Here is a 17,573-nt window from a genome sequence, read left to right as displayed (position 1 = left end):
ACCAGCAATCAGAAATAAAGGAGCTTAACCCCTGTGCATGCATTTTATTTCTATTAGTCTTCAATGCAGGCTGCAGCAGGATAGCAGGATGTGATATGTATGCAGAGTGCCCTCTGTACTGCATTCTCATTAATGGGAGACAACAATCAGTCACTCTCCTCCCAGCAGTTCCTCCTCACATTGGGAGGATCCAGCCTGCTTTCTTTGAATGTTAGTGGACAGGGGCAGCTCCAGGCCTCAGCACACCAAGCGCGTGCTTGGGGCGGCAAGCCGCAGGGAGCACTCTGCCAGCGCCGCGAGAGCGGCAGGCAGGCTGCCTTCCGCGGCTTGCCTGCGGAGGGTCCGCTGGTCCCGCGGCTTCAGTGGACCTCCCGCAGGTGTGCCTGCGGAGAGTCCGCTGGTCCCGCGGCTTCGGAGGACCTCCCGCAGGCACACCTGTGGCAGGTCCGCCGAAGCCGCGGGACCAACAGACCCTCCGCAGGCAAACCACCGGAGGCAGCCTGCCTGCCATGCTTGGGGCAGCAAAATCCCTAGAGCCACCCCTGTTAGTGGATAACACTCTGCTCCCCAAATTGTGTGCTCTCTGGTTCGTATTTTCTTCTGCCATTTTATACCATATGTAACTGGGTAGATGGTCATTCCTTGGGTGCAGCACATGCTTTGTTTCCCTGGGGCTGAGCAACTATCGTAAATTTTGTGGCTCTGGTGTCTTCATCCGGCACTTGGGTGGCAATTACTGTTCAATGCGGGAGGTTCTCCAACTAGATGAGGGCTTGGTCTCAGCTGGTCTGGGGGGCCAGCTCTTTAAACAGCCACAGAGCTAGAACAGTGCTCCTCATTAGAGTGGCCAAGTGCCTGGTTTTTGACCAGAAAGTCTGATCAAAAAGGGGACCTGACAGTGTCCAGTCAGATCTACTGACCAGACACTCAATGTTCGGTTACTGAGGGCAGGAGAGGTGCTGGATCATCACCTGCACCAGCCCCTATTCAGCTGGGACTACTTCCTACTTGTGTCGGGTGGCTGCAGCTCCCAGCCCTGGCTCCGCAGGCGAGGCTCTCCTCACCTGGGCGAGGGTAGGGAAGGGAAAACAGCAAGCGACATGGGGGAGAGGAGAAGAGGAGCGAATGGGGCGGGGCCTCGGGGGAAGAAGCAGGGCAGGGGTAGTGCTTTGTGGGGAATAGGTGATGTGAGGTTCCGACACTCCTGCTGAAGTGTCTAGTTTTTAAATATTACCAAGTTGGCAACCCTAACTCCTCTGCAAGTAGGATCAGCAGCCTGCTGTGGCAGAGGGTCACGGGGACATCCCCACGTATTTGCTTCTGATTTACTCCCACCTGTGCTGCACAGCAATGCTCCCCCACAGCCAGTTAGGAATAGGTAGCCACCAAAGAAGCCACTAGACTGCTCCTCTAGTCAGCTAAGAGAAGGTGCTGTAGAGCAGCGCTGACTACAGCATTCTGTCATCTCCCTGCCTCTGTGTTTGTAGCGTTCCCATGTCCTTGCTGAGCAGAGTCTCAGGTCTGGATTTGTCACCTGCCAGGGTGAGCCACGGGACTTTCTAGAGTGGCATAGGGATGAATGACACACTTAGGAGAGCCCTGGGTATAGACATGCAGCTGCCCACTGCCTTGAGTGCCACATGGCCACACAGCTGCCATCCCAGATGTCTCTTCCCCACTGCTCCCCATCTGATGTGCCAATCATTGCACAGCTGCCCCATAACCTTGCAGTGGTGTCTGTCCATGTTAAACTGACAAAGTCCTTTCTTATATCCATAAATCCTCTCTTTTATAGCCATGAGACAATTGGCGTATGTAGAAGCCCCACAAGATACTGTGCAACTCAAAGCTTTCCTGGCTTAGCATGGGGTCCAGGGCATTGTAGATCTGGTGGAAAGGTTTTGCCAGAGCCGGTGGGTTTCAGCGAAGACAATGCTATGAATATTGGGTTTCTTTGATGCAACAGTATTCCTGGTACCCATGATGTGAGAGGAAGGATGGTCTCATTTAAGGTACTGGATTGGGACTGAAGAGAACTGAATTCATTTCTGGGCTCTGCCACATATTTCCTGTGTGATCTTCGGCACGTCACTTAATTTCTTTGCATCTGTGAAATGGGGAGAATAATACTGTCCTTTCTCCCGCTTTTTGTGTTATCTATTTAGAATGTAAACCCCTCAGGATGAGGCCTGTCTCTCACTTCGTGTTTGTATGCCCCCTTGCACAATTCCCCACATCCTTTCTTGGCCCACTCTTGCACCCTTGAGGGAGTGTTGTTTATTCGTGGTTCCGGTTCCACTGAAGGCCTGTTTCTCTCCCGGCGCTGCCCGTGTCCTATCAAATGAGCCCTTGCATCCCCATTAAGTGATGCTGTGGAAATACAAATCCACAGGCAAAACTATAGCCACATTAGACTGGCGAGTATCTGCAGAGCAATAGGGCTGTGGAAAAGGCCAGCACAAATTTTGTCTCTGGTGGTCATGCATCACGAAGTAGGGAAAGTGAGGGGTGAGTGTGTAACTGCTGAACAGAAGAGGGTGGTGGAGGGGTTGTTATGTGAGTGGAAAGTGGAGACAAACTGTTTTGCAGCTTTTGCTAAATAGCTTAGCTAATGTCTGGCTGTATCTGTCTGTCTTGTCTAGTTAGTCTGTACGCCCTTCAGGACAGGGCCTGTGTTCTACTGTTTGTACAGTGGGGCCATAATCCTGGCTGGGGTTGTTAGATGCTAAAGGAATGCACATAAGTAATAAAGAGGGTAATGGACTCTCCTGGGCCATTTGATTCCAGTGGAGCTAAGCTGATTTACACCAGCACAGGGGCTGGAATATCACATTCCTGTCTGGGCATCTCATAACTACAAGGACTTTGGAAAACTAGAAGGAGTTCAGAAAAAAACAGAACTAATCAGGGGACTGGAGTAATTGATTTCTATGGGAAGATTCAAACCTCTAACTATTCACAGCTTGGCGAAGAGGTGCCTAGGAAATGGAATGGGATAACGCAGAGTGGTTCAAGGTGACTTAACTAGGATGAATGGAAAGAAAGTAAGGAAGGGTTTGAGCATTGGCCTGCTAAATCCAGGGTTGTGAGTTCAATCCTTGAGGGGGCCACTTGGGGATCTGGGGCAAAAATCAGTACTTGGTCCTGCTAGTGAAGGCAGGGGTCTGGACTCGATGACTTTTCAAGGTCCCTTCCAGTTCTAGGAGATAGGTATATCTCCAATTATCAAGAGAAAACCAGGCTGAATATCAGGCTGTGAGCTTGGTTCAGTTGTGATCTAATGGATCTAACACTGGACTAGGTCTCAGGAGACCTGGCTTCTGTTCGTGGCTCTGCTGCTGGCCTTCTGGGTGACCTTGAGCATGTCACTTTACATCTCTGTGGCTTAGTTTCTCTTCCAACCCTTTGTCTGTCTTGACTGTTTAGATTGTGAGCTTTTTGGGGCAGAAGGTGTACTGAGTTTTTGAATAGCGCCTAGCACAATGGGACCCTGATCTTGGTTGGAGTCTGCAGATGCCCCTGTAACACACGTTGTTGTTATTTATTACTGATTTGTATTACCATAGCATCTAGGAGCCCCGGTCATGGCCCAGACCCCGTTGTGCAAATACAGAACAAACAGTCCCTGCTCCAAATTGCTGACAATCCAAGTATAAGACAAGAGAGAACAGCTAAGGAGTACAAGGGAATAGTGAGACGATACTGGTCAGCATAATTGTGGAATAGTTTCCCAAGCCTGTAATGTTTAAACTGTGCAAAACTCTGTTACATGTGTAATAGGAAACAGGCCTGCCCTGGGAGGGAGAAGGGCTAGCTGACCTTGCCTGTGGAGGAATGTAGTGATTCTGTGATATCGAGTACCAGGGAGATGGAGAGTGAGCCTAGGACAGATATAAATGCCCACAGAGGTGTGAAGAGGACCAAGTTAGTACACTAGCCTTCTGCCTGTGGAGATCTGGGTTCTAGTTCTGTACAGGCCATTCAGAAGTGAAACAGTGTTTGGTCTCATTCCAATTCAAAAGCCAGCACTAAATTCACAGCAGTTGGCACCCTGGAGGTGCACTGGTGGAGCTGTGTGAGGGGCTCAGGACTGGCAATGCAGGGGCTGTTGCCATGAGAGGACTCGGGTGCATTGAGTTTTCTGTAGGAAGCTAGCATGATGCCTATTGGTAATTGTGCTCTGCCACCGCTAGACAGACCTGTTAGTTTCTTCTCAGGATGGGACTAGCACTGAGATAGCAGGGGTGCTCCAGCTCAGAGCTGAGCTGTATAGACAGAACCAGGAGTGAGTGCATGCAGGACTGCAATGCAGGGGTAGAGATGGGATTGGTGGGCGCTGCACATCAGGACTGAAGAGTATTGGCCAAGCTGTGTGGTTGCCCATCACTGGACCAGTAGGGAATCCAAACTGTGATGGCTCGGCAGAGCTGTGTGGAATGCAGGGCTATAAGTCCCTTGCTTTCCTGAGTGCTGGCGGCTGCCAGAACTCAAAATCATTATTCCAAAGCCTAGAATAGCTGGAAAGTGGAAAAGTCTCAAGTCAGCTCTGACCTCCTCCGCCATTAATAGATGAGGTGATGGGCTGCCCTTAGACGTGATGTGCACGACAGCCTAACATTACTCCAAGCAAACCTCCCCCAAATGCCTCCCCTGGCCCATTATTTTCATCAACTGCTCAGTCTAAGGCCATTGCTGATCTAACCAAATGGGGCAAAAGGTCATTCCCAAGTGACCAGCATGGGCCTTCCGTGCTCATTCCTAGTGGGGGCCCATCCAGGTGAAGGTAACGGCAGACAGGCAGGAGGTGAGTGGGGGCAAAGGAAGCTCAGCCATGTACCTGTTCTGAGGACACGTAAAGGGGGCTTTGGTCTCCTGGATGGTCCCTGATATGCCTGGGGTTCTGGGTGTTAGCCTTGCAGGAATGGGTGCATTTGCTCTTCAGTCAGGTGAACTCTTGGCACTGAGCTGTTAGCTCTCGTTTGGCAGGAGCTGAGTAACCCCACGTTGGTTGCCCCTGAACTGAAAATGAAAATCAACAGTTTAAGCCTGAGAACACAGAGCAGAAGAGGTTGGGTCCAGTCCAGTTGGGCAGGGGAGTCTAATGTGGGGACGGGAGGGATTCCAATGGCAAGAATACTGATGAGAGCTTCTGTCTCTAAACTTTCAGTTGGGAATCCACCCCGAGTCCTCTGGACATGAGATCCTGGCTGCCAGTACCCCACCCAGCTGCTGGGAGGCATGATGGAGGGGGGCAGGTGTCTGCTGGGAACTCAGGATAGGGCTGGCTGCACACAGAGCACATGTAGGGAGGAGAGGTGGAAACCAGCAGAAGGGTGGTATGGTGGCTGGGGAACACCAGGCAGCTGGGAGAGAGCTGGGTGGGTGAGGTGGAAGGGAGAGGATCCTGGGTCACCGAGAATGTGTGTCTTGCGTTCCTTTGTCCAACTGATTGAGGAGAAATCACCCTTACTGTGCTAAAGGTTAAAACATGTGGTAGCCTTTTCTGGGGAGTGTGTGAATGGCCTCTGAGCTCCTCTGGCTCATTGGCCTCTGCATCACCTGGCTCTGCCTGACACAGCAGACGCAGGTTGGTGTGAAGGAGGCAGGTGTAGCCACCATCTGAGATTTGCTCTGACGTGCACAGGCATCTGCAGCTAAGATGACTGGAGGCAGCAGAGGTGCCCTTCGGCGTTGTGTCTCAGTAATGTCTTGCTTTTGCTTGTCTCTGTCTCCCTGCGCAGTACAAACAAGTGGAGCAGTACATGTCCTTCCACAAGCTCCCCGCCGACATGCGCCAGCGGATCCATGACTACTACGAGCACCGCTACCAGGGCAAGATGTTTGACGAGGAGAGCATCCTGGGAGAACTGAGCGAGCCCCTGCGCGAGGTAACGAGGGGTGCCCTGAGTGTTCATTGGGGGGCCAGGGCTCCTCACTCCTTTGCCTGATCCAGGTTACAGAACTGGCAGTGACTGGAAGTCACTGCTTTCCCAGTCCCTATCTTCGTCCTGTGCTAGACATACCAAAAAGAGGAGGAAACAAGTCACAAAGGGAGAAGAGCCCATGTGATGGAATATCCCTGTGACTTTGAGTGGTTTTGCTGCTGGAGAGACCCCCAAATTCATATCTGTTATGCACTGTGCACGGGTGTTGTATTACCAGACTAGCTCTTTGCAGATGAAAGAGCCATGCTAGAGCCAATGATTGGGCACCCAGAGTCATTCACAAGTTCATATCCCAAAGCAACAGCATTTCCCCAGACAGCCTGCCAGCTGCACCAGGTCACTGGTTTATTGCCCAGCACATGGACAGCCCCCCTACAATTTAAAGCTCATACTGCCAACGCCCAGGTGGGAGTGGGCTGTAGGGGAGAGAAGAACCTTTCTCACTAGCACAAGGGAGCCTTGAAAAGGAAATTGCAACAAGAAAGTAGATGACTTGCCTCAATTTCACTCCACCTTGTTTTCTGAGTTTAATCCTAAGAGGGTGTGATGCACTGAAATATGTACAGGACATATATATTTTATGACAAAGGTACAATCAAGTTGTATTTTCTTCATCTGAGACACTCAAACCAAAGAAGTCAGGAATGGTGGAAGAATGGTGTCCCTAGCCTCTGTTTGCCAGAAGCTGGGATTGGGTGACAGGACATGGATCACTTGATGATAACATGTCTGTTCATTCCCTTTGGGGCACCTGCCATTGGCCACTGTCAGAGGACAGGATACTGGGCTTGTTGGACCTATGGTCTGACCCAGTATGGCAGTTCTTATGTTCCTAAGTACAGCCAACCTGGGCCACACTAACTGGTGGGCACCTATCCTGCCCACCTTCTCCCCCAACAAAGCCCCCTCTTGCCCATAATATTTCCTTTTCTGAGTGGCTGGGCACATCTGCCCAGTTGTTTAGCATCTTGGAAGCAGGCAAGGACAATGCAGAACAAAGGGCTGCCAAGGCAAGTTACAGCATTTTTCCAGGAACAAGCCCTCTAGCTGCTTCATGGGGCATGTCATTTGTGCCACCCACGATGTGCATGGCTGCCAAAGACTGGCATGTGGGGGAAGTGGCTGTCAGGTCCCAGGTTAGAGAGAGAGAGAGCATGCCTTGAATTCGAGCATCCAGGCCCTCCCAGAGTGCTGTCCCAGCAGGCACTGGATTTGTGTCCATCCTACGATGGATCTTTTGGGAGAATAGTATCTTTGGTTTTTCTGAAGTCCTGATTGGGGCTTTGGAGGGGATCTCTGTAGGTTATTTCACCCTAACTGAAGTGTTTCTCTCCATGCATGTCTCTGTCTCTTCCCCCCCCCCCACCCCCCAGGAAATCATAAACTTCAACTGCCGGAAGCTGGTGGCATCCATGCCACTGTTTGCCAATGCCGATCCCAACTTTGTGACATCCATGCTGACCAAACTGCGGTTTGAGGTGTTCCAGCCAGGGGATTACATCATCCGGGAGGGCACCATTGGCAAGAAAATGTATTTCATCCAGCATGGGGTGGTGAGCGTGCTCACCAAAGGCAACAAGGAGACTAAACTGGCAGATGGCTCCTACTTTGGAGGTGAGAGTCAGAGACCCACCCAACTGTGCTCCTTGAGCAACAAGACCCATGGCTGTTCCCAGGCAGTCCTCGTCTGGTTCATGTTGGTGCTTGTGATAGACGGGGGCAGCACCAGACAGAATTGGAGCCTCAGTCACCTTGTCTGTCTGTCTCCACCTGAGGACTCTTGTCTTGCACTTAAATCGTGACCTCTGTGGGTCAGGGACTGTCTTTTTGTTCAGTGTTAGGACGGCGCATAGCACAGCAGGGTCCTGACCCATGACTGGAGTCCCACAGATACAAGAACAATAAGGAGATCAGCATCAAGGGGGGGAAAGCTTTGTTAATGGTCATTTCCTCCTTGCTCTTAGTGCATTAACAGATCTGCCAAACACAGGCCCTTCCTTAAAAGGTACCTCTGCCAGAACTCTCCTGCTGTCCAGGCACTGTATCATAGTGATGGACAGGGACCAGGCTGCATGGTGTTAGGTGCTGTACAAACACAGGACAAAACAACAGTTCCTTGACAGAAAACTCGCTATTTAAATCTGACCCAGGTCACCAGGGGAGTGGGGCACGAGGCAACAGTGAGATGAGTGGGACCAGTACGATAAACAGTGGGATGGGATTTCATTGCCTGCCTGCAGGCTGTGGGGCTGGTGACTGCAATGTTCTCACTCCTAGGGCTCTGCAAAGCTTTCACCCGGAAACCCCTAACCAAGCAGACCTCACACGGGGGCAACTTCCAGAGCAAACATTAAACCTGCTGAGGCCTAGTGGACCTGGAAAGGATGGGCAGAGTGGGCCCCTCCTTCCGTGGCTTGCTCTCCACAACCAAAGGATCCCCCTCAATCTGTAACAGACCTTGGGACCCTTCATCCCCAGAGGAACTCCTACCCATCCCCTCAGCAGGCCCCAAATTCACTAAAGAAACCCCTTTGTCCTATGATTGTGACATGTGCATGACTGTGCAAACCCAGGCCAGTGTGATCCATTAGCTGGGCTCCAATCCCATTGGAGTTTCTGGTTCACATGGATCTGAAATAGCAAAGTGAAACTTGTTGGTTTCATCATGAAACTGCTGAGCTTTTGTAGCTCCTCCCTTTCCAGCCATGAGACCCTCTTTCTCCCCCTAGCAGGCCCATGGGGTCCCCTCACTCTTCTCACATGAGCATCCCGCACAGTCCCCAGCACCCCACATGCAGTGCACATTCCAAATCTTCAGAGGGTGTCTGGCTGACTTGTGAAGGGCTAAAATAGAGGAGAGACTTGCTGACCTTGAGCCCTGTTTGGAATGGGCAATGGGTTCCGAGTAATCTGCACTCACCCCCAGAAATGCCTTTGGCTGGATTCCCTGATTGGGGGCTGGAGGAAGGAAGGATACCAGCTGCGGCATCAACAAAGCCTGGCGATCTTCCTGCACCCGCTATACCCAGCGGCTAGTGGGAACAGGAGGGCACTGCACTGAATCTAGTGGTGCCCTTGCTCTCAGAGGAGCAAGGTAACACTGTCTGGACCCATCTACTTTGCTAGAGGAGAATGGCTTTCCTCCTAGTGGCAGGATCCATTAGAACCATCTCCCAGAGGGGCCAGCTCTTTTTTAAAACAGATTTTAAAAATTATAGCATCCGTCAGAGTTATTACGCTGCAGTCGTACCTCTTACGCTGGGGCAGATCTAGATGGTGCGCCAGGGAAAGGCATTGTCCAATTACTTACATGCGCACACATACATGCACAATGTGTGGTGCAGCCACAGAGTTGAAACCAGCGAAGAGCTTTGTGTGTTCTCTGCTGGCCTAAGAATGGCTATGCGAAGTTTAATTACATTAATGTTAGTAATAAAGGGGTTTCACTAGGTGAGCTTATCCTGTCAGTTAATAAGATCGTAGCAGATCCACCAATAACTCGTAAGTTTCTTTGCTTACATGTCATCAGCATGGGGGATCGCTGAACCTCCTGACACTGAGGTCACAGGTCAAATCAAAGACCTAACTGCAAATCTAGGGAGTTAGCTTCAGTGAGATATGGTGTGACCTTCCACTCCCAGTGGGCCAGGAAAAGCGTGAGAGGGACAGTTCCTCCATTCTGAATGCACAAGTGATACCTATGATAAGCCACGATTACAGAACTTGGTGGCTAATTAGATCAGCTGAATCCCCGCGGTGCCATATTGTACAGCAGTTACTGCAATTGAGCTCTCCGGTATTTTGTTCGGTAAATGTTACTGCATAGTGGAACATTTATACTGTTAATGTGGAGGCAGGGATGTCGCTTAGTGACACGAGCTGCTTTTGTTTGGAGGCGGCGACGGTTGTTTCCTCGCTCTTCCAGTCCCGGGGTTCTCAGACTGTGTCTTCATTCCAGAAATCTGCCTGTTGACCCGTGGCCGGCGCACAGCAAGCGTGCGAGCTGACACCTACTGCCGCCTCTACTCCCTCTCGGTGGATAACTTCAATGAGGTATTGGAAGAGTATCCCATGATGAGAAGGGCTTTTGAAACGGTGGCGCTGGACAGGCTGGATAGAATTGGTGAGTAGAGAGTATAAGGCAACGCTTCATCACTCACATCCATGGGCTCCCTTCTCTTTTCCGTGGCTGTTTCCAAGTGGGGGAAGCCACACCCTGCTCTACCGTCTTCCACAGTCCCTTTTGCCAATGGATAAATCCTTTCCCACCCCATCACCTTCAGCTCCATTTCCAAGCAGATAACCTCACCCCCCACATACCTCCATTTCCATTGTCTCCATTTCCAAATGGCCTCTGTGGCACACCTCCTGCCAATTGTGCAAGATTTTTCAGGAACTCCATATGATGTAGTGTAATATCCACCATGAAATGGGGCTTAAGCCAGATTTTGGTTGGTAGTTGACGTTGTGCAAATGCCAGGGGCTTCCTACTACTAAGAGAAATGGGCCAGATTCTGACATCCTTACTCTGCTAGCAATCCCATGGATTTCAATAAGTCTTTGTGCGGAATAAGATAATAATTAGCACAAATCGGCCCAACACCAGCTAGGGTATAATTACATGGACTAGCATTATTCATTTTTACAGCAAAAACTGATCACCAGATGGGATTAGGAAGAGCCACACCCCTGTGATATACTATGGCACAGTGGGGTGTGGACATGCTGGTGCTAGGCCTTGGACTATAGCCACAGAAAACAAGACCAGCAGAGCAGACAGGAGATGTTCTGAGGAGGGCAGGGGACCGGGATGCTTGCTGATCCAAAGAAAGATCCCGCTATTGCAAAGTGATCTGCAGAACATAAAAGTTAAGCCTTATATGCTAATTAGCCCAATTATGAATGTATTTGCTATGATTAGATGCCTGATTAAACAAAGATATGGGAACATTTACAGAACAGAGCCAAGGTCCAGCATTGATTTCTGTAGGTGTACTAAGCTGGGAGTATGGCAAAATACTGAACCCCAACAGGCGAAAGGAACATAACATAAGAACATAAGAAAGGCCGTACCGGGTCAGACCAAAGGTCCATCTAGCCCAGTATCTGTCTACCGACAGTGGCCAATGCCAGGTGCCCCTGAGGGAGTGAACCTAACAGGCAATGATCAAGTGATCTCTCTCCTGCCATCCATCTCCATCCTCTGACGAGCAGAGGCTAGGGACACCATTCTTACCCATCCTGGCTAATAGCCATTTATGGACTTAGCCACCATGAATTTATCCAGTCCCCTTTTAAACATTGTTATAGTCCTAACCTTCACAACCTCCTCAGGTAAGGAGTTCCACAAGTTGACTGTGCGCTGCATGAAGAAGAACTTCCTTTTATTTGTTTTAAACCTGCTGCCTATTAATTTCATTTGGTGACCCCTAGTTCTTGTATTATGGGAATAAGTAAATAACTTTTCCTTATCCACTTTCTCAACATCACTCATGATTTTATATACCTCTATCATGTCCCCCCTTAGTCTTCTCTTTTCCAAACTGAAGAGTCCTAGCCTCTTTAATCTTTCCTCATATGGGACCCTCTCTAAACCCCTAATCATTTTAGTTGCCCTTTTCTGAACCTTTTCTAGTGCTAGAATATCTTTTTTGAGGTGAGGAGACCACATCTGTACACAGTATTCGAGATGTGGGCGTACCATGGATTTATATAAGGGCAATAATATATTCTCAGTCTTATTCTCTATCCCCTTTTTAATGATTCCTAACATCCTGTTTGCTTTTTTGACCGCCTCTGCACACTGCGTGGACATCTTCAGAGAACTATCCACGATAACTCCAAGATCTTTTTCCTGACTCGTTGTAGCTAAATTAGCCCCCATCATGTTGTATGTATAGTTGGGGTTATTTTTTCCAATGTGCATTACTTTACATTTATCCACATTAAATTTCATTTGCCATTTTGTTGCCCAATCACTTAGTTTTGTGAGATCTTTTTGAAGTTCTTCACAATCTGCTTTGGTCTTAACTATCTTGAGTAGTTTAGTATCATCTGCAAACTTTGCCACCTCACTGTTTACCCCTTTCTCCAGATCATTTATGAATAAATTGAATAGGATTGGTCCTAGGACTGACCCTTGGGGAACACCACTAGTTACCCCTCTCCATTCTGAGAATTTACCATTAATTCCTACCCTTTGTTCCCTGTCCTTTAACCAGTTCTCAATCCATGAAAGGACCTTTCCTTTTATCCCATGACAGCTTAATTTACGTAAGAGCCTTTGGTGAGGGACCTTGTCAAAGGCTTTCTGGAAATCTAAGTACACTATGTCCACCGGATCCCCCTTGTCCACATGTTTGTTGACCCCTTCAAAGAACTCTAATAGATTAGTAAGACACGATTTCCCTTTACAGAAACCATGTTGACTATTGCTCAAGAGTTTATGTTTTTCTATGTGTCTGACAATTTTATTCTTTACTATTGTTTCAACTAATTTGCCCGGTACCGACGTTAGACTTACCGGTCTGTAATTGCCGGGATCACCCCTAGAGCCCTTTTTAAATATTGGCGTTACATTAGCTAACTTCCAGTCTTTGGGTACCGAAGCCGATTTAAAGGACAGGTTACAAACCTTAGTTAATAGTTCATCAACTTCACATTTGAGTTCTTTCAGAACTCTTGGGTGAATGCCATCTGGTCCCGGTGACTTGTTAATGTTGAGTTTATCAATTAATTCCAAAACCTCCTCTAGTGACACTTCAATCTGTGACAGTTCCTCAGATTTGTCACCTACAAAAGCCAGCTCAGGTTTGGGAATCTCCCTAACATCCTCAGCCGTGAAGACTGAAGCAAAGAATCCATTTAGTTTCTCCGCAATGACTTTATCATCTTTAAGTGCTCCTTTTGAATTTTGATCATCAAGGGGCCCCACTGGTTGTTTAGCAGGCTTCCTGCTTCTGATGTACTTAAAAAACATTTTGTTATTACCTTTGGAGTTTTTGGCTAGCCGTTCTTCAAACTCCTCTTTGGCTTTTCTTATTACACTCTTGCACTTAAGTTGGCAGTGTTTGTGCTCCTTTCTATTTGCCTCACTAGGATTTGACTTCCACTTTTTAAAGGAAGTCTTTTTATCTCTCACTGCTTCTTTTACATGGTTGTTAAGCCACGGAGGCTCTTTTTTAGTTCTTTTACTGTTTTTCTTAATTTGGGGTATACATTGAAGTTGGGCCTCTATTATGGTGCCTTTAAAAAGGGCCCACGCAACTTGCAGGGATTTCACTTTAGTCACTGTACCTTTTAACTTTTGTCTAACTAACCCCCTCATTTTTGTATAGTTCCCCCTTTTGAAATTAAAGGCCACAGTGTTGGGCAGTTGAGATGTTCTTCCCACCACAGGGATGTTGAATGCTATTGTATTATGGTCACTATTTCCAAGCGGTCCTGCTATAGTTACCTCTTGGACCAGCTCCTGCGCTACACTCAGGATTAAATCTAGAGTCGCCTCTCCCCTTGTGGGTTCCCGTACCAGCTGCTCCATGAAGCAGTCATTTAAAGTATCGAGAAATTTTATCTCTGCATTTCGTCCTGAAGTGAAATGTTCCCAGTCAATATGGGGATAATTGAAATCCTCCACTATTATTGGGTTCTTAATTTTGCTAGCCTCTCTAATTTCCCTTAGCATTTCATCATCACTATTACTGTCCTGGTTAGGAGCCATAACTAAGGTTGATATACCCCCAAGTTATTGTATAGATTTCCCCCAACAGAGTTGACGGCTCCATTGTGCTGGGTGCTGGACAGACATGTAGGAGAAGGGAGTGTCTGCTTTGAAAAGTGGCAGAAATAGACAAGACAAAGGGAGAGAGAAAGGAAGGTTTATTCCCTGTGTATTGCTGGGGAGCTGGGCACAGGGAGATTAAGTGATTTCCCCAAGGTCAAACAGGTTGTCTGTGACAAAGCTGGAACTGAATCTTCTGAAGCCCCAGTCCAGTGCCATAACCAGTGGTGGATTAACAAATTTGCCACCCCTAAGCCCTCAAAAAATTGCCGCCCCCCCACACCAGCTCACCTCTGCTCCCCCGCAGCAAGCCTGGGAGGGAGGAGGGAGAAGGGAGAAGGGGAGTTGTGGCACGCTCGGGGGATGGCGGAGGTGGAGTGATGGTGAGCTGGGGCAGGGAACGGTTTCCTGCCCCCCCCGAAGAGTTACTCCCTGCGCCTGCCAGCCCCAGGTCACCTCCGCTATCCCCCGAGCACGCCGCTACTCGCTTCTCCCTCCCTCCCAGCTCTTTCGCACGGCAAGCCTGGGAGGGAGGGGGGAGAAGGGGAGTTGTGGTGCGCTCGGGTGATGGCAGCAGTGGAGTGGAGGTGAGCTGGGGCATGGAGCGGTTCCCGCCCCCCCTGGGGTTACTCCCCGTGCCTCCGGGCCCCAGCTCACCTCTGCTCCACCCAGGGCCGGCTCCAGACCCCAGCGCGCCAAGCGCGCGCTTGGGGCGGCATTTTGCCGGCAGGGCGGCAGGCGGCTCCGGCGGACCTCCCGCAGCCATGACTGCGGAGGGTTCGCTGGTCCCGCGGCTCGGGTGGACCTCCCGCAGGCATGACTGCGGAAGGTCCGCTGGAGCCGCCTGCCGCCCTCCCAGCGCACCCTCCGGAGGTGCATCTGGAAGAGGTCCCCCGGAGCCGCGGGACCGGCAGCGCGCCCCCTGCATGCTTGGGGCAGCCGAATTCCTAGAGCCGCCCCTGGCTCCACCTCCTCAAAGTGTGCCGCTACTCGCTTCTCCCTCCCTCCCAGCACTTTTGCGTGGCAAGCCTGGGAGGGAGGTGGAAGGAGGGAAGCGCGGCACGCCTGGGGGAGGAGGCAGGCCGGGGATTTGGGGAAGGAGCGGAGTTGGGGAGGGGGCGTGAGCAAATTTGCCACCCCTGCAAATTTGCCGCCCTAGGCCTAGGCCTTGTTGGCCTAGGCGATAATACGCTGCTGGCAGTAACCCCTACATTGCCCTTTGTTAATTAGACCTCTGTTTAAAAATGTGTGCTTATTTTCACCCATTCCTAGAATCAAAAAGGCTAGTGCAGTTCTGGGCAATGCTCCGGGCAGGCACGGAGGAGCTGGCAGGGGGCTCTGGGCCTGGCCATACCAAGAGGCATTCATTCAGTTCTGGGCATCTTGCTCCTAGAACGATATTGCAAATTGGAGGGACTGACTCTGGAAGAAAAAGTAAGAGCCTAAATATGTGCAGCTTGGTCAAGCACTGGCTAATTAGGCCCCAGTGTAAGTGGTGGCAGCTTTGTCACTTGGGACACTTGAACAAAGCCCAAGAAAATGTGCTGTAAGGAGCAGTCCTGCCTTGTTCCAAAGGGATGGACTAGATGGGAGCTAGCAGGGCTTTCCAATCTCTAGTTCTGCGGAGTCTCTGAAAAGAGATTCCCTGTGATGGACAATTATGCTGCTGTTCAGCCTTGCAAAAGCAAACCTCCCCTGTGCATGCATGTACATGTGAGCAGGCTGTGCTGTGGTGCCAAGCTCCACACTCATCTGCTGCATCTCTGAGTAGGCAATACAACTGCTGAAATCTCTCTCTCTCAGCAGAGCAGAGGAGAAAGCACGTGTGAGCCCAGAGGACATGGTTCTTAGCTGTGTAGACAGCAGTGCCTCCACTAATAAGGAGCTGTAACATACTAACTGTGATGTCTCCTTCTAGTAGCAGATCCACACAGAGGATAAGAATCCACTGCTGCTACTAGCTAGCAGAACTGCTTTGTTAGCTAAAGTGGGAGAGGCCTGGGCTGAAGGTCCCAGGTTCCATCCCTGTTGATGAACCATGGTGGAGGGGGTTGTTACATACTTTTGATGAGGAACATACATAACGAGGGAGAAATAGAGTAGCAACAGGAGGAGCTTGGTGTAGCCCTGACGCGATGCTCTGGTCCAGGTTCCAGCTGACCTCATGGAACCCACGTTTGCCACCACTCTTCTGTTTTAGGCCCCACCACTGAGAGCCTGTTCCTTGCAGTGTGAAGTCCAGCAGGCGGCATGGGACTCTGTGGAACCATGGAGCTGGGTGCAGACCCAGTGAGACCAGAGGCAGGGGCAGCACTGATGACACCAGTCAGACCAATTTCCAATGACAATGCTTCAATAAAACACCACATAGAGCCAGTTTCCACACCCTGCGAGCGTCACCCAGATGGCTGCTAGGGAGGGTGGATCAAATGAGAAACTGCTGAATAGAAGAAATAGTAACAGTGTTTGCAAGTATCAGTCATGCCAGATACTCAGGGGTGAATCCCAGTGTAGGTGGATGTGGGGGTTCCCAAGTCACATGGGAGCATTCCACCCAAACAGTGGCGGGATTCAGGGACTCAGTCATGTGATCTACACATCAGCTATGTCCAGCCATCATAGAATCATAGAAGATAAAGATTGGAAGAGACCTGAGGAGGTCATCTAGTCCAATCCCCTGCTCAAAGCAGGACCAACCCCAATTAAATCATCCTGGCCAGGGCTTTATCAAGCCAGGACTTAAAAACCTCTAAGGATGGAGATTCCACCACCTCCCTAGGTACCCAATCCAGTGTTTCACCACCCTCCTAGGGAAATATCCAACCTAAACTTCCCTCACTGCAACTTGAGACCATTGCTGCTTGTTCTGTCATCTGCCAGCACTGAGAACAGCCTAGCTCCATCCTTTTTAGAACCCTCCTTCAGGTTGTTGAAGGCTGCTATCAAATCCCCCCTCACTCTTCTCTTCTGAAGACTAAATAACCCCAGTTCCCTCAGCCTCTCCTCATAAGTCATGTGCCCCAGCCCCCTAATCATTTTTGTTGCCCTCTGCTGAACTTTGTCTAATTTGTCCACATCCTTTATGTAGTGGGGGGCCCAAAACTGGACGCAGTACTCCAGCTGTCGCCTCACCAGTGCCAAATAGAGGGGAATAATCACTTCCCTCGATCTGCTGGCAATGCTCCTACTAAGGCAGCCCAATATGCCGTTAGCCTTCTTGGCAACAAGGGCACACTGTTGACTCATATCCAGCTTCTTGTCCACTGTAACCCCTAGGTCCTTTTCTGCAGAGCTGCTTCCTAGCCATTCAGTCCCAAGTCTGTAACAGTGAATGGGATTCTTCCGTCCTAAGTGCAGGACTCTGCACTTGTCCTTGTTGAACCTCATCAGGTTTCTTATGGCCCAATCCTCTAATTTGTCTAGGTCCCTCTGTATCCTATCCCTACCCTCCAGCGTATCTACCACTTCTCCCAGTTTAGTGTCATCTGCAAAGTTGCTGAGGGTGCAGTCCACGCCATCCTCCAGATCATTAATGAAGATATCAGAGGGGTAGCCGTGTTAGTCTGGTTCTGTAAAAGCAGCAAAGAATCCTGTGGCACCTTATAGACTAACAGACGTTTTGCAGCATGAGCTTTCGTGGGTGAATACCCACTTCTTCGGATGCAAGTAGTGGAAATTTCCAGGGGCAGGTATGTATAAGCAAGCAAGAAGCAAGCTAGAGATAACGAGGTTAGATCAATCAGGGAGGATGAGGCCCTGTTCTAGCAGTTGAGGTGTGAAAACCAAGGGAGGAGAAACTGGTTCTGTAATTGGCAAGCCATTCACAGTCTTTGTTTAATCCTGAGCTG

At 49.8% G+C, this 17,573-nt stretch overlaps 1 protein-coding gene across 5 annotated transcripts in view; it reads left to right on the top strand.

Moving 5' to 3' along the window:
* Positions 1–17,573, top strand: part of HCN4 (hyperpolarization activated cyclic nucleotide gated potassium channel 4) — a 175,025-nt gene that overhangs the window by 126,118 nt on the left and 31,334 nt on the right. For all 5 annotated transcript variants that reach the window (XM_044978649.1, XM_044978653.1, XM_044978651.1 and 2 more), the window contains 3 exons: positions 5,742–5,888; positions 7,319–7,559; positions 9,904–10,068. In XM_044978649.1, coding sequence (XP_044834584.1) covers positions 5,742–5,888; positions 7,319–7,559; positions 9,904–10,068 — 553 coding nt within the window. The remainder of the gene's footprint in view (positions 1–5,741; positions 5,889–7,318; positions 7,560–9,903; positions 10,069–17,573) is intronic.

This window comes from Mauremys mutica, chromosome 11, assembly GCF_020497125.1.
Source record: "Mauremys mutica isolate MM-2020 ecotype Southern chromosome 11, ASM2049712v1, whole genome shotgun sequence".
NCBI classification, from domain to species: domain Eukaryota; kingdom Metazoa; phylum Chordata; order Testudines; family Geoemydidae; genus Mauremys; species Mauremys mutica.
Note: the sequence above shows the minus strand (reverse complement) of the source record. Positions and strands in the feature narration are given on the sequence as shown.